The 23,925-nt window shown below is 32.9% G+C and overlaps 2 protein-coding genes across 6 annotated transcripts in view; one reads left to right on the forward strand and one right to left on the reverse strand.

Moving 5' to 3' along the window:
- The window catches only part of LOC134684480 (uncharacterized), a 31,576-nt gene that overhangs the window by 1,859 nt on the left and 5,792 nt on the right, over positions 1-23,925 (forward strand). Inside the window, exons 2-13 of one of the 5 annotated variants that reach the window (XM_063543769.1) lie at positions 7,332-7,557; positions 11,772-11,920; positions 12,494-12,641; positions 13,229-13,368; positions 13,671-13,806; positions 14,946-15,041; positions 16,115-16,278; positions 18,972-19,063; positions 19,447-19,531; positions 20,319-20,390; positions 20,877-20,972; positions 21,590-21,766. In XM_063543769.1, the coding sequence (XP_063399839.1) occupies positions 7,332-7,557; positions 11,772-11,920; positions 12,494-12,641; positions 13,229-13,368; positions 13,671-13,806; positions 14,946-15,041; positions 16,115-16,278; positions 18,972-19,063; positions 19,447-19,531; positions 20,319-20,390; positions 20,877-20,972; positions 21,590-21,766 (1,581 nt within the window). The remainder of the gene's footprint in view (positions 1-7,331; positions 7,558-11,771; positions 11,921-12,493; positions 12,642-13,228; positions 13,369-13,670; positions 13,807-14,945; positions 15,042-16,114; positions 16,279-18,971; positions 19,064-19,446; positions 19,532-20,318; positions 20,391-20,876; positions 20,973-21,589; positions 21,767-23,925) is intronic. The other 4 variants (XM_063543777.1, XM_063543785.1, XM_063543792.1 and 1 more) reach the window with 4 other exon arrangements.
- LOC134692027 (uncharacterized) lies at positions 750-5,036 on the reverse strand. The gene is made up of 2 exons (XM_063552375.1): positions 4,811-5,036; positions 750-1,369 (listed from the first exon to the last, which is right to left on the reverse strand). The coding sequence occupies exons 1-2, from the start codon at positions 5,034-5,036 to the stop codon at positions 750-752; spliced, it is 846 nt and encodes a 281-aa protein (XP_063408445.1).

Raw genomic sequence — 23,925 nt, forward strand, 5'->3', positions numbered from 1 at the left:
AAATGTCGACGGTAAAAGGAGGATTATGGGTAAACAATCACTTGTGAAGATCGATAATCCAATTAAAAACCAATTATTAATAATAACTGACGAAGTATTATAACGGACTGAGCACAACCGATAACTGATTTAAAATTTAGATTTTAAATCTTATTATCTTAGATGCTCATTTAAAAAATAACAAATTAGAGTTGGCAGGAAATGGCCACAGCATTTATTAACAAATTGATATATGTACTATTATATGAAATGCAATTTGTGATATAATATGAACTAAAATTCAGTGATAGAAATGCATATGTTTCTTTGAAAATGTTGTATGATGATCGCCGAATATGTTCGAGGTGGCAGACCATATATGAAAAGGGGCAAGTTCAAGATAAGCTATTAACCCTGGAAATCAGAGGCTAATGCTATCATACGATTTAAATAAGTCTGTAAACTGCAAATATGTTCTTTAAGCGCAGCGAAATCTGCCAAAATGACGGTGCTGCGACAATTTTAGTCCTCAGATAAAAGTTTCGTAGAACCGTCAACCGCCAATAAAATTGGGGGGAGCTGCGCGAAGCTGTGCCATTTCAAGCAAATTTGAATGAAACAATTTCTAAATAAATGAACAGAGGAACAAGGAAGAAATTATCTACATTATACATAAAACAGCATCAGTAACGCTGATGTTTCATCTAAACTAATTACAAAGTTCATAATATGAGCCGATATAATATTTACAACGAGTCAATTAACAAAATTCAAAGTGTATAATAGTCGTCTGGAAAAGTAATGCCACCCGTCTTACTGGAAATAATTGTTTCTAGTGCTCCCTGTATTATATTCAGAAAAATTTCATTTCCTATCTTAGATAAATGCACCCCATCTTGTGCTAGGAACTTATGTGTAGCTTTTATGTCAGGATACCGAATGTAACAGCCTCCATGCTTTGTCATGTGGACACCAATGGAGCTGTTTAACCGACGTCTGCACTTCTCCATACAATTCCCATTGGTTGAATACCTCCACAACAATCTTGGTAGTACATGCGACCAAATTAATGTGGTTTCAGGCAATTTATTTGATAACCATGACATAAATTTAACCAACTGGAAATGTAAGTAACCTAGTTTGATATTACCTATATCATTTCCCCCAATGTGCACTATAATATAGCTGGGAGGATCTTCAAGTCTCAGCATTAATCTAATGCGATTTTTCATCTTAGAGAGAGTTAGTCCACCGGTTCCTTGCCACCAGATATTTACTCCCAACCTATTCAAAGCCAAATTAGTTCCTCCCGGGCGTTGCCTTGATTCCACAAACGCATTCTTAACAATAGACGACCCAACAATCCAAACCCTTATAGGAGAATCTGAAACTAACAGCAATATAAATAAACAATTAAACGGGAATTCGTATGTACCGTAAATATGCACTCGATTTCCAACGACCTAAACTTTTAATCTTTTCGTCGGATAACCCTTCAATGGCACAGGCTGTAGCCATACCTATTCTGAAAGAGTGAGACGACCAACGAGTATTAACAATACCTAAAGCATGTAGTGACTTTTTGAGTATTGCAGAAAACTGGTATTTAGTCAATGGTTTACCGTCAAAATGACAAAATAGCGGTCCCTCTACTACAGGTCTGTCTCGCAAATAGCAAGGCAATAAAACCACCGGACAAATACATTTGTTTAATTGCTCCGGAATGTGTATGGTTACGCCCCTACCAAACTGATCGGTCTTAGACGAAACCAAATGAATTTCTAAATATTTTTTGTAGATTTGTACATCATTCATGTTTAAAACATGATTTGAATAACATGTATTACTCATAGTTTGAACTGTCAACTCCCCAACCCTAAAAAGACCATGAAAGGCCAAGGAAAAAACCGCCTTGAATAGTCTTACCTCGTATGCCGAACTGCAGATACAAGATAATATTGACAAAATACGACCCAATAACACTCTTGAAATAGGCAGTCTAGTGTCCATCTGAGGCGACCTTGTACGCTTTACACCATCGATCATTTTCCTAACGATAAATTTTTGTGTATAGTCTTCATAATCATTTAGTTTGTTGTAGAAACTTAGGCCTGATATGTACGAATTAATTGTTGAATGAGCGAATCCAGATTTATACATATATGCAATAAAAGCAACAATGTCGTGCAGTGGCACAGGCCATACATTAGCAAGACCGATATCTTTCCTGAAACTGTTAAATAAATTTAAAGCCCTGGTGTACAACTTTGCTGTACTAGGAGCTACCGAATTGTTTATTAAAAAATCTACTTCAGTTCCGAAATGACCATGTGAAACTCCACAGGAATGTCTGATGGAGTTTGATCTGCTTCCGGGGCCAATGTACGGAAACGGATCACCTGAAAACGAGACAGAGAATCTGCAATTGCATTACTTTCGCCTGGAATATGCAACGCTCGTACCTGAATATTTTTTCTCATTAATAACAAAACTAGAGGACGAATTAACTTCATTACGTACTTCGATTTTGATGTTCGCTTGTTAATTATCAAAACTAGTGCTTGGTTATCTATTCTTAATAAAATTTTCTTGTTGCAAAATTGAGGGGACCAAATTAACATGGCCAATAATATAGGCACCAGCTCTAAAAAAGATATATCGGACATGAAGTCTTTATCCCTCCACTCGACAGGCCATCGAAACTGAGTCCATTGCTTGTTAAAATAAGCCCCACAACCAAGAGCAACATTTCCAGAACTATCAGTAAACAGCTCAAGCGTATCACTTGATAACCAGAGACTTTCCGAAATGAAGCATTCGCCATTAAAATTTTCTAAAAACTCTAACCAGACTAAAGCATCAGATCTCAGCTCTTGATTTATTTTTACATAATAATACGACTTTCCGTGTTGGAGGTTTGAAATAACATCATAAAACCTTCTAGTAAAAGCCCTTGATGACGGAATTGCACGTGAGCAAAATGCCATTAGCCCAATGATTGACTCTAGTTCCTTAAATTTTATCTTTTTCCGACCAACCATGTATTGAATACCAGACCTTAACTTAATGACCTTGTTTTCCGGAATTTTTACCAACATAAGTAAAGTATCAATTTCAAGACCAAGAAATGTCAAGGTTGTTGTAGGACCAACTGTTTTGTTGTCTGCCAATGGCACGCATAAATCCTTACAAACTTTCATAAAAGTGTCCATTAACAACTCACAATTATTATTTGACTCGTGTCCAGCAAATATAAAATCATCCAAATAATGATCCAAAGTGTCCAGACCCGACTTTGACTTAACAACACAGTGTAAAAAGGTCGAAAACCGTTCAAAAAGCTGACATGAGCTACTTAATCCTAAGGGTAGACATTTATTGATGTAAAACTTATCCTGAAATTTGATACCCATAAGATCAAAATCTGCAGGATTTATGATTAAAAGCCTAAATGCTTGGCGAATATCGATTTTTCCGATTTTCGCACGCTCTCCGAGAGCTGCAATCATATTTAAAACATTGTCAAATGATGAGTATTTCACACTACAATAATCTTCGGGTATAAAATCATTAATACTACCTCCACTTGGATAAGACAAATGAGATATGAGACGCCAACCATTATCTGGTTTCTGAACAAGTCCAATTGGAGAAATTCGCAGTGTCGATATAGGTTTTTTAGAAAATGGACCCAAAATCCTACCAAGTTTGACCTCGTCGTTCAACTTTGCTAATGTTTCGAACTTGTGTATTTCTGCAGAAACTAAATTTTTTGCGGTAGTAGAAATACGTGGACCCTCATATTGTATCCTAAATCCAAAAGTAAACCCCTCAAGCAGGAGCTTAGCATCCACCCTATTTGCATAATCACCAAGATACGTGTTTAATTCAATTATGTTTATTGGAGTCCACCCTTTATCCCATAGGTGACGCAATAGTTTGGACTCTGAAAGTAATACAATCTGAATTCTATACACAATTAACAATATGAACAATGTCATAAATTCTTACACATCTCTTTAACATAGAAACATAAAAAATATTGTGCCACAACTTTAATTGCATTTTGCAAAGAATCACTTCATATATTGACCAGAATACGATTTCGTATTGTTGGGATACTGCACTGGGTTGCCACCACGTGCCTGAAATCTCGGTCTAAATTGAGGCCTAGGTTGCTGAAATCTTGCATTTCCGCCTACCCTATTAGGAAAAACGTTTTGTCTTGGGCACTGTATAAGTGGGTGCTGATCAGAACATCTTAAACAAGAATGATTATAAGGACATGATTGATTCACGCAATTGCCCTGGTAATTGAATGCGTAACATTTAAAGCGCCCCGTGCTTCCTGGCGCATTACTATTAGAAGACGGAGGATACATATAAAGCAGCCAGAGCTCAGGGTCAACAACAGCCCAAGACCCTGCTGGATCCTGTGACATTCTGAGGCGGAATTGTTCGTCATACGATTTCCACCCTAGTGCGCACCGCTTAGCACCTAACCGAATACTATGCATGTACTTTAGTAATTCTTGAAATACATGCGGGTGAGCAGTACAATATATACTTATATACAATAAATATGCGTCTGTCCAGGTATCTATGGAGTCAATTTTTTGTTGTTGCTGCCGTGGTTGTAACAAAATTTCTCCCTGCGAAATAACTACTTTTTGTTTATCCCCTGCAGAGGCTTGTGAATTGACTAACAGTAAGGCCAGGTCAATATACTCTCCAGCAATAATTTTTTGTTTCAAGCTTACAGGGATATTTCTAGCAAGGTCATCACTGGCCTTAATGCAAGGAGAAGGGGTTTGAAATACTGGACAATTACCTGAAGGCGTAATGGGTTCAGTAGCGGTTGTTGAGACCGGGACCGGAGCCATAGTCATCACTTCTGTATCTGTATCTAGTGTAATGTTTGCCACTGGACTCTCTGTTGATCTGATATCATGGACATCTCCAACTTTTCGACGCAAGACACTTCTCTTAGCGGCCGGAGCCACGCTATCTCCTCTTCCCTTGGGCACCACCCTTTTTCTTTTAGAAGCTCTAAGCATTTTAAACTGAAAAAGACACACTATGATAACTTATGTAAATATTTGATTATATGTCAGATAATATATGATTTAAGACAATGTAAAAGAAACACAATAATATGCCCGATTCTGCTGTGGCCGATTGATGAAAAAAATATTAATTTAGATTTGCATCTACCTCAAACAAATAATATTGGAATTCTGCTATCACAAATATTTGATGTGTTCACTGTATCTATTCAATATAAAGTTAAAAAAAAAATGAACTTCTGCTAGATATAAACTAATTCAAAATGTCAAAAATTTCAAAACCATGCCATGCCGTCTGCTGCATGAAAATTTTTGTTTCGCCCTGGCGCTTCGACAATTGTATCAATCGAGTCAAAATAATCGATAATCAAATCTCTGAACAAAATTGTTTGAAATACTTTGAAAATAAATAACGTTTTTAACAACTTATGTGTCAGATTTGTGTAGATTTGCTGCAAATATATTTTGCTCTAAAAAGCGTCTTCTTTTGCCAAATGTCGACGGTAAAAGGAGGATTATGGGTAAACAATCACTTGTGAAGATCGATAATCCAATTAAAAACCAATTATTAATAATAACTGACGAAGTATTATAACGGACTGAGCACAACCGATAACTGATTTAAAATTTAGATTTTAAATCTTAATATACAATTCAATTCAATTCAATGTTGTATTAAAGTCTCATCTCTCAACAAGTACAATCAATCTTTATACAATAGTAACATTGTAAAATAGCACTAAATAAAATGAGAGCCATTCTATACAGAATTATAAGAGACTATTAAAATGCATAGATAATAATAATACATAATATGAAATAAAATACTATGTACAATATATAAAATTTCTACGTCTTTTTAAAATTAAATGGCAGGTTTTGGCACACACACGAATCATATTTACATCTGAGAATAAAAACACTAACTTTTGATTATCATCTAAAGTATTAAAATTATCATTAAAAGTTTCAGCAACATGATATAAATGGTTTCTAAAATCGTCATAAAGAGGACATCTTAATAAATACATGTAAAAGAAATGAATTCGGGTTTGATAAGAGACATCTACAGCTCCGATATTGTGTGATTTCTAATCGCCTATTTTGACTGTCACCAGATCATTGGATTCAACATGAGTATGACAATATTTGTCCCTAATGCGGCAGGAATTGCCTGTCCTTACATTAGATACACAGAGGGTTAAAATAAAAATTGAAATAAGAATAAAAGGAAATTTTATAATATCTATTTAAAAACAAAACTAAAAAATGACATCTAGAGGACAGCAAAGAAAGATTGGCGTCTTTTCAATAAACCAAGCCTTTTATCGTCCTCTGTCTATAAAAGTTATGGGAAAATAAATAAAAACAATAACAAAAAAACAGCCACCAGCATCTTATTCTACAATTAACAAAAAAAAAGTTCAACTACGACGTAAGACAACAGCTGTCGATGAACATACTATTGAATGACGTATCGAGCCATATAGGTCCGGCTAGATGACATGTTTTTTTACAAATTACAACTTTAAGTCGCACATTTTATCAGTTTGAAAAGTTTAGACTAAAATCTCTTTATTTCTGTAGTGCTAGTAGTCTGTTGTCATTTGGTTTATTTTCTTTGGTTATATCTTCTGACATCAGACTCGGACTTCTCTTGAACTTAATTTTAATGTGCGCATTGTTATGCGTTTACTTTTCTACATTGGCTAGAGGTATAGGATGAGGATTGAGATCTCATAAACATGTTTAACCCCGTCGCATTTTTGTGTCTGTCCCAAGTCAGTAGCCTCTGGCCATTGTTAGTCTTGTATTATTTTTAATTTTAGTTTCTTGTGTACAATTTGGAGTTTAGTAAGGCGTTCATTATCACTGAATTGGTATATATTTGTTCAGGGGCCAGCTGAGGGACGCCTCCGGGTGCGGGAGTTTCTCGCTACATTGGAGACCTATTGGTGACCTTCTGCTGTTGCCTTTTCTGTGGTCGGGTTGTAGTCTCTTTGACACATTCCCCATTTCCATTCTCAATTTTATTGATATTCGAGATGTGAGCACTCAGTGACACAAATATTTAGATCGAAAGAGACCAGAACCCCACTATGTAAGGGATGAATATCATTACCCTCAGAATAATCTGATTTTTACATTTCCGTGCATTTATTTCATAATATTCAAATTTCAGACAAATTGGCTTTTGAAATATTAATATGAGAAATACTAACATTGTGGGAATGATGGTAGTACCACTTTGAATCGCCTAAAATATATAAATATTTTTCTTTTCAGAATACAGAACGAAACGGATTTGTAAAATTGTTTTACAACATTTGGAAATGCCTGGTGAGCTTTTTCTCAAGGAATCATTCAGAAACAAACACAGGCATATGTGACAAATGTTTTGATGCAAGAAAAAAAATATCTATAGCCAGGAAAGAATATCTGAAGAAAATGTTGGATGACGAAGAAAAAGAGAGAATTAATGATGCAGATAAAAAGGATAGTTTATATCAATGTAAGAAACGTGTTCGTGTTATTTTCATTGGAAAAATCAGTTTCTTAGATTACTGATATCAATTGTGTAAAGTGTGATAGGGTTTTCCTCATTGCATAAAGCCATTCGATGCATTTGATTTACCCTTGTCCTTTGGTTTTGTTTTGTTCTTTTTTGGGGTTGAATAGTGGTGTTATTGGCAATCATACCACATTTCCTTATTACTATCATCATAATGTGATGTTTTATCACTGAGATTTTGCTTTGACTAAAATGTGCAATGTTACTGAAAGGCTCAAATATGCAGATGTGCCAGGACTCATAGCAAAATGATGAACTCGAGACATTGCAACCATGACAACACAGGGGCGGATCAAACCATTTAAAAAAAGTGAGTTCCAACTATATGCCCCTTTCAAAAACATTGATTGTCAAAAAAGGGGTCCCAACACCCGTAACCCCCTGGATCCGCCTCTGAAAAATAAGCCTTGTACTTTGACATCTTATATCTTATATTCTGTCTGGAAAAAAGCCTTACTTTATAAACTGTATAAGGCAGTAGCAGGGGGGAAATATTTAATATTATTAAAGAAAACTGTGAGGAAACATAATCTGCCTTCAGGCATCAAGAGTGGCATTCAAAATATTTTGAGGTCACACAAGGGGTTAAACTTTATTTAATTTATTATACCCCGCTTTAAAAAAGGGGGGTATACTGTTTTACCTCTGTCTGCCCTTCCGTCAGTCCGTCAGTCAGTCCGTCCGTCTCATGAATATTTTTCGTCGCATTTTTCTCAGGAACTACAATACAAGGATTTCTGAAATTTGGTTTCAGGGTTTATCTAAGTCAGAAATACCGTGTGATACGTTTTCAGATTGATCACTTGACAATTTCCTGTTTACCGAACACTTGTATGATTTTACACATGATAGCCAAGTTGAAAATCTTTCGTCACATTTTTCTCAGGAACTACAATACAAGGATTTCTGAAATTTGGTTTCAGGATTTATATAAGTCAGCTATACCGTGTGATGCGTTTTCAGATTCATCACTCGACAACTTCCTGTTTACCGAACACCTGCATATTTTTCTACTATTGATATAATCCACTTGCGGCGGGGGTAACATCAGTGAGCAGTAGCTCACAGTTTCACTTGTTTATTTATGATTTAGATGCAGAATTTTCAAATGAAAATAGATGTCCATTGAAACTAATTGATACTAAAGTAGGATCTTTACTATTTCCTGATGACCTTTTAATATTATCTGAAAGTAAAGAAGGCCTACAAAATAGTCTTAACAACTTAGAAAAGTATTGTAAAAAGTGGCAATTGACTTTAAATATTAATAAAACTAAAACAATAGTTCTGCAGCAAAATAATGAAAAAGCGAAAACATCTTTTACCAAATATAAAAATGTAAATTTGTCAAACTTCTCTGAGTATTCATTTCTTGGAATTCTTGTGAAATCAAATGGAAACTTGTTGCATAGCTCTTGGGAGCTTGTAAATGAAGCAAGGAAAGTGATGTTTGCCATTAAGACTTATACTGGTTACTTAAATAATCTGCCAGTTAAAGTAGCTCGCAGTCTTTTTGATTCTATAGTTAAACTTATAGCCACTTATAATTCAGAAATTACTTATATAATGAATACTTATATTTCAAAATTTATTTCAAAATTTAGAGCAGAAAAACGTGCAAATATATCAAGTTTAGAAAAATTACATCTGCCTTTCTGTAAAAATATCCTAAAAGAAGAAAATCTTCATCAAACATAGCTGTTAAAACAGAGCTAGGAAGATACCCACTAGAGAAGCATATAAAAACTCAAAGTATACTTTACTTATCGATATTACTAAATTCTGAAATTAATCCATTATTATACGAATCCTTTTTACTTTCTAAAAGTTTAGATAACTCAGGTTGCTTTACCTGGTTTACATATGTTAAAAATATTTTGAAAGAGGTAAACATGGACGTATCCATTCTTGAGGGAAACAAAAGAAAAACATACTCAAAGTTGTTAAAAAAAACACCTTAAAACATCAATTCTTAAATTTCTACACAAATATATTTGAACAAAAATTTGAAAAAATAGATTAAAAAAGTAAATTGTATTTATATAAAAGTTTAAAGCAAAATTTAGAAATGGAAAACTTCTAAAACTGTAAATCTTTTGAAAAGAAAAGTTACATAACAAAAATGAGAACTAGCGATCATTATTAGAAAAAGGAAGACATCTAAAAATACCAAGACAAAAAAAGACTATGCACAATTTGTAATACAATGGAGAATAAAGCCCATTTTATTTTATACTGTCAAAAAAATGCTAAACTAAGAGATAACTTTATAGGAAATGTAATTAAACATATGCCAGATTTTATGTCCTGGCAAGAAAATGAAAAAAATAAATATCTTCTTTGCCTATCAACCTCAAAAGAAGTAGAAAGCTTAGAGTCCTATTTTAAACAAGCATTACAACTGAGGACAAGGGACTCCTGATTTATTCATAAAATATATTTATATATCATATAATTTTATATCGATTGTTTTTCTTTTTTTCTTTTTTTTATTGTTTTGTTTGTTATATGTATTGTGTGTATGTTTATATTATTTGTCACAAACTTATTGTTCCGAGTTTATATGACAATACATATTTGAATTGAATTTGAATTTATATTTAGAAAATCATTGTAATTCCTCAAAAATTATTTGCACATTGCATCATCTTGGGGTTTTTTTTATAGTTGATAATAAACATAAATATAAAATATTTTTTTTATTATGTTTAAAACATAAAAGTCTAACAAAGGTTAGGCTCCCGACTTGAAACAGGCGCACAAATGAGCGGGCTTAAACATGTTAATTGAGATCCCAATCCCCTCTATACCCTCCCGTTAGAGGTTTAGTATATAGATACATAAGCACCATACGTGTGCCTAAGTTGTAATAAATTGTCTTGTCTCGTCTTGTCTTTTCTTGTCTTATACTTGGTCGACCGAGATGGAATACGGGAATATAAGATCGCCATCTATAGATAAGGATATGTTTTATAGCGACAGAAAATTTGGTTTGCAATAAGCTACTTGTACTTATAGGTCTCTTAACGCTTTTTCATAGGCGTGTATGTAACGTGATACTCTCTTTACACGAGAAATCGGAATTAACTAACCCTTTCTGATCGGATGTGGCTGTGTATTTCTACCTCCCGCTCAGCCAATCCGAAGTACCTCGTAGCATTTGGTTATTGCCGGTTTGGAAAAAATCAGATGACCCTATTTTTTAACTCAAGTAAATCCTTTGGTTCCTTTATTTTGAAGCGAAAACTCTTGACGCAAAAACGAAAATTAAATGTCGCGATTAAGGTAAGAATAAATACGTTATAACAAAAAGGTAGCACATTAAATGTCAATATAGCTAATCTTCCCTCAGGCCCTCAAACAATCACAAAACTAAAAGAAACACAAAAACAATTTACAAATTTACACTATATAGAGTTTGTCACATTTAATTTTTCAATGATAAGGTTTTTCTAGGGACATACATTTTTATCTCTGTAATAAAAATCTTTTATTATTTGTCTATTTTATAAGTTTTTTCTTGAAGTTATCAAAAATAACATGAAGTGCTCCGTGGTTGTCTTAATGTTTTATTTCTGAATTTGTCACCAAATATGACAGTATTTATGAGAATTCATCGCCTTGTGTGTCTGTATATAGTATGTTATTTGTTGATATTACCCTCACATATAGGTTCAGGAATTGTGTGCCAATAATGCCGCTGTTTGCCACTCTATTAAAACGTTTGCATTCAAGTCATCGATTTTCTCAAATTTCCAACGATGAGTCAAGCAGTTTTTGGGGAAATTTCTGATGTCGATCTGAATCATAGACTGCTTTTGATGGCAATGCTTTGCATTGAATAGAAATAAAATGAAATGGTTTTTATAAAATACCTTTCGTATATTGTTACCGACAAATTCGTTCAAATTACTTAGTGGTTGCAAAGAATAATATTTCGATGTGATTTTCCAAAGGGTTTCATCATCATATTAAACCTTTAAAAATTAGCAAAATTCAAATGTAGATGCAAAAATATCTGACAGACAAAGGAATTGCGAGTATCGAAAAGATATTATTTGAGGGTTTCCCTAAATTGTTTTTAGATTTTGAATTCAAAGGAAAAGACAAAGGTTGTGAGAGCAGTGGGTGTATTTTTTGTTTGTTTTTTGTAGCAAGTGTATCAAAGAAGAGACCCTCTAATATTTCTGAGCTCGACATCAAAGCAATGGAAGTCAACCCAATTGACTACGACTATCCATTCGAAAACATAGTATTTGAAGGAGGTGGACTAAAAGGTGTGGCATTTTGTGGATCTATACAGGTAAGATTCCCTTCTCATCAATGGTTGTGCTTTAAAATAAATGTTAAAGTTCGAAAGTTGATATTATCTTGTTTAGCTTCCTATATTTTATTGTTGCTTTCTTTAGAAACGTAACATAGATCTTTAAAAAGACTTTACCGAAATTGTTTACTTTGGCAATCTTGGATCTGCAAATTATTTGACATGTTTTTAATGAGTTTTCTGCCCTTAGAAGTCCTATACATGTACATCTCTTACACTATGTGTAAACTTAACTTCTTTGAAATGACACTCGTAGTCTTTGACCTCTATGTTGAGGCCAAGATAAAAAGGTCAAACATGGCTTTTTTTAATTGTAATCTGTATTTAGGAACCGTTGAGAAAAAATATGGTGCAAAGTATTTACTAAATGTAGGATATTGAGATGGGTAAATTTTGCTTCTTTTAAACGTCGTAGTGGTGACTTGAAGTACAAGTTTTCCTTCAGCACTTATGTTGCTATCCAACATTACTGGAAATGAATTTCTTTAATTCGGAAGAGACCAAAACATTATTAAGCATCAAAGTGATTGATATTTGTTTTACGTTTTCTAGGTATTAGAAGAGCTGGGTATTTATTCGAAAATTAAAAGGTTTGCTGGTGCCAGTGCTGGGGCAATAAAAGCAGCTTTGATTTCTGTTGGATATAATTCTGAAGAAACGGAAGATTTCCTACAACAAGATATGATTAAACTTTTCTTTGGTAAGATATCTCTACTTTTTTTTTACTTTTTTTTTTTTTATTAATTTGACATATTTGTAGTTAAAAATTAATATAAATATGTTATGATTATCTCGTTTATTTTATAGGTGAGACCGTTGGTTTTCCTGTAAGAATTGTTTCACACTAGTCATTTTGGACCCACCATTGCTTGCTATTCATTGTGAGCCAAGGGTTTGTTGAATGCTGTACTTTGATCTATAATTATTTACCTTTTATACGTTGTGACTTGGATGGAGAGTTGTCTCATTGCTACTCATATATATCACACTTTCTTGTATCTATTTACTTTATATTTATTCTTAATCCAATTACTAGTTAATCTTTTAAGTGTGCATTTGTTGTACGAACGGTATTTTTATTTGGTACTTTCGATGCAATTTGTTGGTGACGATGAAAAATGGCATATTGAAGGATGATACATGTGTAATTCAAAGTATACCTGGTTTGTATGAAGTGAAACTAATCGTAAAATATTTAGAAACTAATGGTAAAATATATAGAAAGCTGTGAAAATTGAATATAAATTAACGATTGCTATTTCATATGACGATGATATTTTTTTTAAGATGGCCGTTTTGGAATATTCAGTTTATTGCCAAACTTGCTATCAGGATTCGGTTGGCACCCAGGAAACAGAATTTTGAAAGCCCTTGGTGAGGCTATAGCCAGTAAAACAAATGGAAATCCAGACCTTACTTTTGCTGAGGTAAAACTTTTAGAATGCAGATTTATTAAATACAAATTGTTTACCATTATCCTTTAAATATAGGCCCGATTTCGTCATTTTTTTTCTAGCTTTACTGTTGGGGAACACCAGATCTTACGAGTCAAAAACAACAAACCGTCACATCGGATCGGCTGAACACATATTTGTTCTTTTAAGTCGGGTTCGTGTTGCTTTCGTATTGTTAGTTATAATATATATTTTTTTAATGTTTGACTAGAATGACACAATCGCCTAGGAACTTTGCCTTTCACTGTTTGAAATCATTTTGTTTTTCTTTTTAGTTATATGATTTGTATGGAAAAGAACTATGCATAGTTGTAACTAATTTAAATCACATGACAGAGGAATATTGCCATGTTAAAACTACACCAAATATGCCAATCAGACTTGCCGTTCGTATGTCTATGTCCTTACCAGGTTCGAATTATTTAAATTATGTCAACACTTATTGATCGCTTAGCTCGAATATTTGATAGAGCTGGAGTTTAGAGCAAAACAAATTCGAAAGCAGCTAAGACACTTGCCCAGCCTTGTATCAGTTTGTCCAGCCCTTGTCTCAGTTTGTCCAGATTGCCGTCTATTACCATCAGTGACAAAATAAAAAGGTGGGCCACTGATGCAAAGGCTGGACTACTAAGACGCATAATATTCACGGCTATCTATACTGTGGTGGCAGCTAGAATATGAACTTTGTTCCCAATAGCTACTAAAAGTATTATTTTTGGCTATATGTGTTCAACAGATGTCTGTTAGTGTTTTCGATTGCATTTTCTATACAATTGATTTTGCATTTATATACATTAAATTTTCATCTGTGGTAACTATTGTATCTGCCACACCGGTAGCTTGTACATGTCTAGCCATTGAGTTACCATGTATAGTTAATCCTTTAACCAAATTATGTATGTTTTAATTGGAATTCATATTAGACATAGTTCATAAGATTATATTATTTTGTAAACACTTAGACTTATAATACACTTGCATGAATACACATTCATGCAATGTTAGGTTTCTGTAAACATAACAGCTGGACGAACATCCTTTTATACTATTAATTAACAGCAAACTATTAGTTACAAGACATTGATTTAACATCAATACCCTAATGGGAATTTCGGAAATTTATTTCTTATCAGAAATTCGCCATATTAAATATTGGAAACGCGAAAGTACTTACATACACTCTTGAAAAACAATATACCCAAAGTAAAACACAAAAAAATCTAGAAAAACGTTTACCAACAGAGATAGATGTCTGTTTACTCGATTTTTATTTTTAATGCAAAAATGTTAGGATGTACATGGCGTATTTGTCAATGAGAAGGCAACCAAACGACACGAGGAACCTAAAATGACTTCTAGAGGCCAACATTTTGAGTCATTTTAAATATTCGCTGATACAAGTTATCATTGTATGCAGTTCTTAAAGTACCATTTTTTAACGCCAATGTTGGTATGTAGAGAACTGTATATTTACATAACTAAGATAAGTTATGAACCTACTTACGGCACTGTCATATCTATTATTATCTATAATTATGTGTTTTCGTCAGGCGTGTTCAAAGCTACAAAGTATACCCTAAATAAAGAGACAAACACGTATGTTGATGGAGGACTCTTGTGTAATTATCCTATACACTGTTTTGATGGTATGTATACAATCTGGTTATTTTTGAGTTGCTATTTTTTTTTAATTGTTTCGTTTTCCATCTTAGGATAAGCTTTAATAAGCTGACGATGCGGTATGGGCTTTGTTCATTGTTGAACACCGTGCGGTGACATACCGTTGCTAATTTCTGTCACCACATCTTCTTATTTTTACATTCGCGCTGTTCATGTTTTCTTCATCTGAAGCTGTTTTAAAATGTTTGATATTGGACAGTAAGATAGTCATGATTTAAACGTCGTTTTACATGCACATCGTTTTGTTTTATTTGTAATGTTTTCTCGAATATCATTTTCATTCTCAATCTTATTTTAGAACTAACTAATGTCTAATTTTGATTGTCATGTACGTGCGTATTTTTAACTTGTTTTATTATTTTACTGAGAGGCTAGTATACTGGTAGGTGTTTGTCCCATATCACGAATTACGAGTCTGTGTTCGTTGTTTTTGATATGTGCGTATTGGCGTCAGATATTTCGTCGTCTTAGATGAATTCAGTCGACAATAGTAAGAATTCTGAACAATTCTAAGCCTGCAAGGTTTTTTATTGTCGAGGACTGTATTTAGTCAGCAAGAAGGCTAAAGTTCTAATTTAAATGATAGTTATAATCATAAATTGTACTTTTAAATGCCTTATTTCTGGTAACAGTTCAGATCTTTTCGTAAATTTTACGGACGCCATCACGAGTTGGTTGACCGTTATGGAATAACCGTTTCACATATGATATCGGATATGTTCCTTACGTCGTAGCTACAATCCCCTTCCCTTTCACGAATGTGACCTACCGAATAAGACTATTTACCAGATTTGTTATAACATAAGCAACACGTCGGGTGCCACATGTGGAGCAGGATCTGCTTACCCTTCCGGAGCACATGATATCCCTCCTAGCTTTTGGTGGGGTTATTGTTGCTTATTCTTTAATTATCTATGTTGTGTCATGTGTACTATTGTTTGTCTGTTTGTCTTTTTCATTTTTAGCCATGGCGTTGTCTGTTTGTTTTCGATTTATGAGTTTGACTGTCCTTCTGGTATCTTTCGTCGCTCTTTTATAGAATTTGTCATTGATGATATATTTAAAGGTTGGTGGTTGTCAATGAAACCCGAGGATGGCTATTTGGACAGATTACAACCTTTAGAAGCGATCCCATCTTTACTGGAAAGGAAAAGTCGTTTTGCATACGATCCAAAAACAAACAAAACTCTCGGTGTAACAGTGGTAAATATATTTATTTTGGTTTTTTTTCGTTTATTTGACACAAAAAAAAAATAACAATAACCCTTTGTAAATCTTATAAACTTATTTCAAGGCAAGCTTATTGTAGCAAAGAACAAAACATACACAAGGGTTCCTGGTTCGATTCCCGTTTGGGATGAAAATTTCAGGAATCCAATTTTCGGCTCTCCCTTGACACCATTTGCGAGTATGGTCTTAAGGAAACGATGATAGTCCGTCGGATCGGGACGATAAATGGCTGACCCGTGTTAAGAGAGAGTCATATCTCTTGCACGTTAAAGACACTCTTGTAGATTTCGAAAAAGAGTAGGCTAATGCCGCTACAAGACAGCACTCGCACCCGCAAAGTGGAAAGGGATTAATATAAGTTGTAAAACTTGTTTCCCAATCCACTATAAATAAATATGTTGAAACTAAAACATAAACTATTTATATAGCACTATCTATAATTAATTAAGTATACATCCTTTACAATATATCATCGATATTCACAAGCCATTTCTAAACGGGTTAATTTTTGGCAATTCTGGGGCCAAGTAATGGCTAATAACGGACTTCCTCGTTTCTATGACGACAGATGGGTTATAGGACTAACAACTGAGAAAAATCCACGCGCAAACATGTCATTTATACGGAAGCGTATTAGGGACATAGAAAAAATAAAATTGGCAGTGAACTTTTTTTTCTAAGTCGAAATTTTGACATTTCAAATCTCGAAATTTTGACTACAACTTGAAATTTTGACTTTTCAAATCCCGAAATTTTGACTTGAACTTGAAATTTTGACTTTATAAAAGGTCAAAATTTCAACTTTAAACTCAAAATTTCGACTTTTTTAAACTCGAAATTTCGACTTATTTCAAACTCGAAATTTCAAGGTATTTTAAACTCAAAATTTCGACTTGTTTTAAACTCGAAATTTCGACTTATTTTTAACTCGAAATTTCAACGTATTTTAAACTCAAAATTTCGACTTGTTTTAAACTCGAAATTTCGACTTATTTTTAACTCGAAATTTCAACGTATTTTAAACTCAAAATTTCGACTTATTTTAAACTCGAAATTTCGACTTATTTTAAAGTCGAGATTTCGACTTTTTTAAAACTCAAAATTTCAATTTTCCTCAGTATTTAAACGTTTGCGTCTATCACATTCACAGTCATTTATATCAACAAGCGGAGAGCCATATACATCATAAATTTGATAAGCATATTTTAATAAACTAATCCATTTTAAAGAGGTTATTTTAGATAGAGAATCTTTTTTTTGCCGAAGAATAAATAAAATATGTTTCTCGTTCAAATACATATTTCAAGTCTGGACTTCATATACATGATATATGTGTATCAAGACAACCTCGTTATTCCGACACACCTTTATTACGACATACTTTTATTCAACAGTCTAATATATACAGACTAGGGTTAATAGTTGTGTCATAAGAATGCCAACTGGTACGGTTTAATCAATGTTCCAGAAAAAAGAACCAACAATTAAAAATTTCCAAACTAGAAAACTGAGCAGCTCATTGGTTGTTCTGAATATGCATGGCATTTTTTGCTACTTGATTTACCATTGTTTAAACAAGGCAAAGTCAGTGACTTGCTATTGGGAATCTAAACAGGCCTTTGAAACTGTGATGCTAAATATCATCAGATTGTCGATCCTATGACAGTGACGTGGAAACTAAAACATGCCTGGAATATGGAGAAAAAAATTGTTCTTTCAAAATGCAGGTTCTTTCCGAAAGAAACTCTTCAATATTAAATACTAACTGATCTTAATTAAAGAACAAAACTAATTTCTGAATATAAATTGCAAAAATGTGTGGATGACGCTTTAATAATTTGCGTCAATGTCTACTCCTTCTAAAATTATAATGACTGTGTTTGAATACTAACATCAAAGTTTTCAAAGTAATTAGAAAAAGTCAAAATGTTAACTTTGAAATAAAAATTTCGAGATTTTAAAGATGGAATTTCGAGTTTAGAAAAAGTCGAAATTTTGAGTTTAAAGTTGAAATTTTGACTTTTTATGAAGTCAAAATTTCGAGTTTTAAAAAAGTCAAAATTTCGACTTTAAAAAAGGTCGAAATTTCAAGATTTTAGAAAGTCAAAATTTCAGTTGAAGTCAAAATTTCGGGATTTGAAAAGTCAAAATTTCAAGTTGTAGTCAAAATTTCGAGATTTGAAATGTAAAAATTTCGACTTTGAAAATAAAGTTCACTGCCAATTTTATTTTTTTCTATGTCCCTAATACGCTTCCGTACATTTAGAATAACGTTGTTGAAGTCTTTCCATGGGCAAAAATAAAAATGATTTTTTTAACTTTATCAACTTAAATTTGCAAGAGTGCATTTATAAATCCGAATTGATATGTAGATAAAGACATGTTTTTTTTGTCAATTTATGCGTTCTCTTCGATAGCATTTATAATGGAATGGTCGATTTTGTCATCCATTGAAGAAGGCGTAGACATTTTTGTATTCTGTTAAATTTGTTAAAAAAATCAAATCTATGTAAGCGATAAAGATGTTACCTTTTGATTTTGTTTTGTTGATATGTGTTACAATTTTGTTTCGATTCGAAATTAGGTATAAAAGTAATTAACCGATATTTATATGTTTTTTTATTATTGATTATGCTGTGAACAATATTTTCTCTTTTTTTTCTCAGTTTTCTGATTATGAATCTGGCGTTTTCCGTTATGCATTAGAGAAAAGGTTGGGTGTTCATCTCGACAAGTTTCCGGACACAAAGCTAGCAAGGCAAGTCAAAACTCACTGTGCACTCAACCGAAGAGTTAAATAGATTAATTATGATTACTAACTTTGAAAAGCAAGATAGCGCCATACAATTTTGAACTTATTAGGCAATGTTTTCTACAACCTCTTTTTTTTTAACATTTCATTCCCAATAACGACGCTTCACTTTTGCTCTGTAAATAAAGCAATGTCATCAGTTCTATTTTGATAATAGAATATATTTACATCCCAAAAATTGTATGACTACTTCCAACAAGTATTTGGAATTATCGTCACCATGCAACAAGCTTTGACTTAATTCGTTGCCTCAAATAATATATGTTTTTTCATTAAGTAGATTATATTTTTTAATGAAATATAACAAGATAATTTGGAAACTTTATCAGGAAAGTGTCACAAAAGAAGAACTGTCAGGAAACTACTCAGCAAGAATATCACAGAGTAACCAAAGCTGTCAATGCTTTTCTCAAGGTAATATTTTTACTACAATGATGACTATTTTCAATTTATTAATTTTTTTTTAATCTTTATATTAGTTTGCAATGTTATCAAACACATTCTAATTTTTAGGTCGTAAACGTTGAGATTTATTCTTATGTTTTGCATTTTTTTAATAGTTTAATAATGATGTTCATATTCACTTTAATTACATTACAAATTAAAGAATCTCAATATATTTTGTTTTGTTTCTTAGGCTGGTTATGCGAACGATTTTACGGATGTCAAGTCAATATAGAATTCAACATTCAAAATTCAAATTTTTACTTATTCTTTTTAATTTACACATTAAAATTTTCCACAATGCATTTGGATTGGCTGCACTATAATAATAGTAGAATAGAATGTTATGATACAAATAGATGAAAATTATATATACATGCAACCGTAATATTAATATAATACATTTATATAACAACAAACCAGTGTATTCTCTCGGACTATTATTATATTTGTTTAATAGTCCAAGGTATACTGATTTGTATCACTACAATATAATAGTTATTAAGGTGAGGTTGAATTTCCTGTCATTTATTCATCATCCAATCACGCACTTGTATCAGAACAAAAAATATCTCTGTAAATTAACCTCAGTTTCAGGTATAGAGATGCAATCTGTTTCGGTGACATGTGCTTTTCAGTTTGACCATCCACAAGAACCTGCGGTCATCCGATGTTCAGTACTTCAGTACTATGATTAACTTTGAAAAAGGCTTATATCTGAAATTACAAACCCTTACGGTGGCATGATTATTTTCAGGTTTTAAAGAAACATAATATAGATGGGGATGAAGTTATTGATCGAGAAGAATTTATCAACGCTTTTCAAGATGTAAGTTTCATTTTCAAATTCTATTTTGAGCATGTAACGTCGTAGTGTTTGAATTTTTTTCCCATTAAGCTGCACTTTGAAGAAGGCATACTTTTTTGCCTATGCATACATAATTTATATAGTCTATTTTAAAAGATGATTCTATTATAATTCTTTTTACTTTGGCACTGTTTAGTTAGTTTATTTAAAACCAAAGATTAAATAATAGTGAACTGCAAATTAATGCATTTGAATGGTTTGAAATTTTATCGTCTTGATGAATTTGAATCAATAAATGTCCATGTAATGATTGTTTCAATACCACAATATGATACATATAGATGTTAACCATACAAATAAGAATAGTCTTACAAAGTTTGTAATTTCTGACTTTTATATACACGTAATGTATAATTGCTAATTCTTGTATAGTTTTTAATTGCTGATTCTCATATAGTTGTTGACTGTTGCAGTTAAAACAATTGTAACCGGTTTTTCTAATTAAAGGATGAGCTAAATAAAGTCCATTCTAACTTACTATTTGGAGAACATTGCAGTGCTGAATTGGCCTTTGATGCCATAGATAAGGACGGGAATGGAGAGGTAGGTTGGATTAAACGTGTGTTTATGTTACCGCGGGGCATATATGGTGAGGTTACCATCCATCCATCTGAAACATGTCAATACTAACAGACCGTTATACATAAAACTTTCATACTTTGCATAATTATTTATCGTCATATCCTCCGACCACGATATACCGTCAGTCTTAATTAACAGTTTGCATGGCACTTCGACATTATTTTTAGTATTGCAACAATGACAAAAACCTAGAAACGCAATTCCTCTGAATCTGCTTTACAAAAACTTAGCTCTCATACTTGGTAGGATTATTTGCAACCATGTGTTAATTTTGTAACAATAACAACAACGTAGGACAGCAATACATCTGAAGCTGTTTTCATTTTTTACTGTACCAGATGCGCATATATTTAAACAATAAATATCAAGGCCAAAATATTTGAAAAATCAAAACTTATACAAATTTTGAAGAGCTGATCAACCAAACGATGGACCTAAAATATAGCCAAATTAACAAAAGTGCACAGTACTTATCTAAACATTACTTAATATATATACTATGAAAATATGTAACTTTTTTTATACTTTTTACCTCGTGTCCGTAATGAAAAAAAGTCTTATCTTTTGTACTTTATAAGGTTGTTTGTTCATTGCAGATAGAATTTTCCGAATTAAAAGAGTTCATCGAAAATTCTGGTATTTGCCTGCAACAAAGATTTCTCGGATATCAGAGACAGGAAATTACTGGATTGTTTTCGTTTTTTAATGTACTTCAGGATGCTCTTCTTCTTAACGTCAAAAAGGCTTTTGTTGCGGTAAGTTGATCGTCAAGGCAACAGTAATTTACCGATGTTATAATCTCATAAGGCAACAGTAATTTACCGATGTTATAATCTCATAAGGCAACAGTAATTTACCGATGTTATAATCTCATAAGGCAACAGTAATTTACCAATGTTATAATCTCATAAGGCAACAGTAATTTACCAATGTTATAATCTCATAAGTCGATTAAGAAGACAAATCAAGATAACAAACCAAAAAAAACGTGAGGGAATCGCATGAACCCCCAAAAGGAGTGATATCTGGTAAGATAAATCAAAATGTATATGTATTATTTTATGCCTTAATTGATACATCGTTTACAAAAAGGAAATGTATTTTTAAGAATACACCAAACGAATGAAATCAAACTTTACCGAACTTGGTTCAATCAAAATTGCAGCAACACAGATCTACTCTCACAAAAAGCAACTATTGTTCATATTTAAGGTAACATTTCCCTGTAGCTATGTACTAGTTCTTTGCATATTGTAACTTTTATGTGAAGTTTATTAGTGATAAACTTATGGGAGACCGTGCAAAAGAAAAACAATCTTCATATTATAAATATAGACAACTGTTGTTTACCAATGTTCAAATCTTATAAATGATTTGTATATGACATTTAAAAACTATTTGACTGAATAGTTCACATAAAACTTTTTTAACGCCGACACATTGCCTGTCCCAAATTATTAGCCTATTACTAGTATTCAGTTGTTGTCGTAGGTTGCTGTCTGTTATATCTGTTGTTCGTTTATAATTATTTCGTCAAATATCAGTCAGATTTTTGTTTCATTTGAACTGGTACACACTTTGCCAGGTTGGGACCTTGTATAGCTGATTATATAGTTGTTTTTTACTCAATGTTGAAGACCCTATTGGGAATTTACTTGATATCCATGTTAGTTGGATAGTTGTCTAATTGGCAATTGTACAAATCTCCGTATTCTATATTCCTCAATTTCAATAGTTGGAAGGCTGTTTCTTACATCCAATCCCTTGTTCATCACATAAGTTCCACTATGTGAACTAGTAAAAATATTTAGTATTTGGCACAACTTTTTGGAATTTTAGGTCCTTAATGCTCTTCAACCTTGTACTTGTTTGGCTTTATAAATATTTTGATATGAGCGTCACTGATGAGTCTTATGTAGACGAAACACGCGTCTGGGGTACTAAATTACTATCCATATACTTTTGATAACTATTTACTCCAATGGGTCGATGCCACTGCTGGTGGACGTTTTGTCCCCGAGGGTATTACTAGCCCAGTAGTCAACACTCCGGTGTTGACATGAATATCATTAATGTGGTCATTTTTATAAATTTCCTGTTAACAAAACTTTGATTTTTTCGAAAAACTAAGGATTTTCTTATCCCATGCGTAGATTACCTTAGCCGTATTTGGCACATATTTTGGATTTTGGGTCCTCAATGCTCCTCAACTTTGTGTTTGTTAGGCTTTATAAATATTTTAATACGAGCGTCACTGATGAGTCTTATGTAAAAAACGCGCGTCTGGCGTACTAAGTTATAATCCTGATACTTTTGATAACTATTTACTAAGAACTGATAAGGTGACACTGTTATCAATATAAGTTGGATAAGTCATACAAATCTAATCTTGAATGTCATCCAAATTCTTTCTTAATTTTCGGAACACGTTTCAGATATTTAAATGTTACGTGACTATGGCTAACAGGGTTGCTGATTTTGTAATGTATTACTTTTAGCTCCTAAAAGGAAATGTGAGCTTTTCTCATCACTTGGCGTCCGTCGTCGTCGTCTGTCGTCGTTAACAATTTTTCAAACATCTTCTCCTCTGAAACTACTGAATGGATTTGGATGCAACTTAGCATGATTGTTCCTTAGATTATCCTGCACAAAGTTTGTGCTTCGATTTTTGATCCGTCAAAAAACATGGCCGCCGTTACTTTAAATAGAACATAGGGGTCAAATGCAGTTTTTGGCTTGTATCTCAAAAACGAAAGCATTTAGAGCAAATCTGACAGGGGGTAAAAATGTTAATTAGGTCAGGATCTATCAGCCCTGAAATTTGCAGATGAATCAAACAACCCATTGTTGGTTGCTGCCACTTTATTGGTAATTTTATGGATTTTTTGCAGTTTTTGGTCATTATCTTGAATAA

This window comes from Mytilus trossulus, chromosome 1, assembly GCF_036588685.1.
Source record: "Mytilus trossulus isolate FHL-02 chromosome 1, PNRI_Mtr1.1.1.hap1, whole genome shotgun sequence".
NCBI lineage: Eukaryota > Metazoa > Mollusca > Bivalvia > Mytilida > Mytilidae > Mytilus > Mytilus trossulus.

Bases quoted from the DNA above. Each gene is read 5' to 3' on its own strand.
- LOC134692027 (XM_063552375.1), bottom strand. From the start codon at position 5,036: ATGCTTAGAGCTTCTAAAAGAAAAAGGGTGGTGCCCAAGGGAAGAGGA. The intron at 1,370-4,810 runs GTAATTGTCCAG...TATTGCTGTTAG, and splicing joins TGAACCCATTACGCCTTCAG to TTTCAGATTCTCCTATAAGG.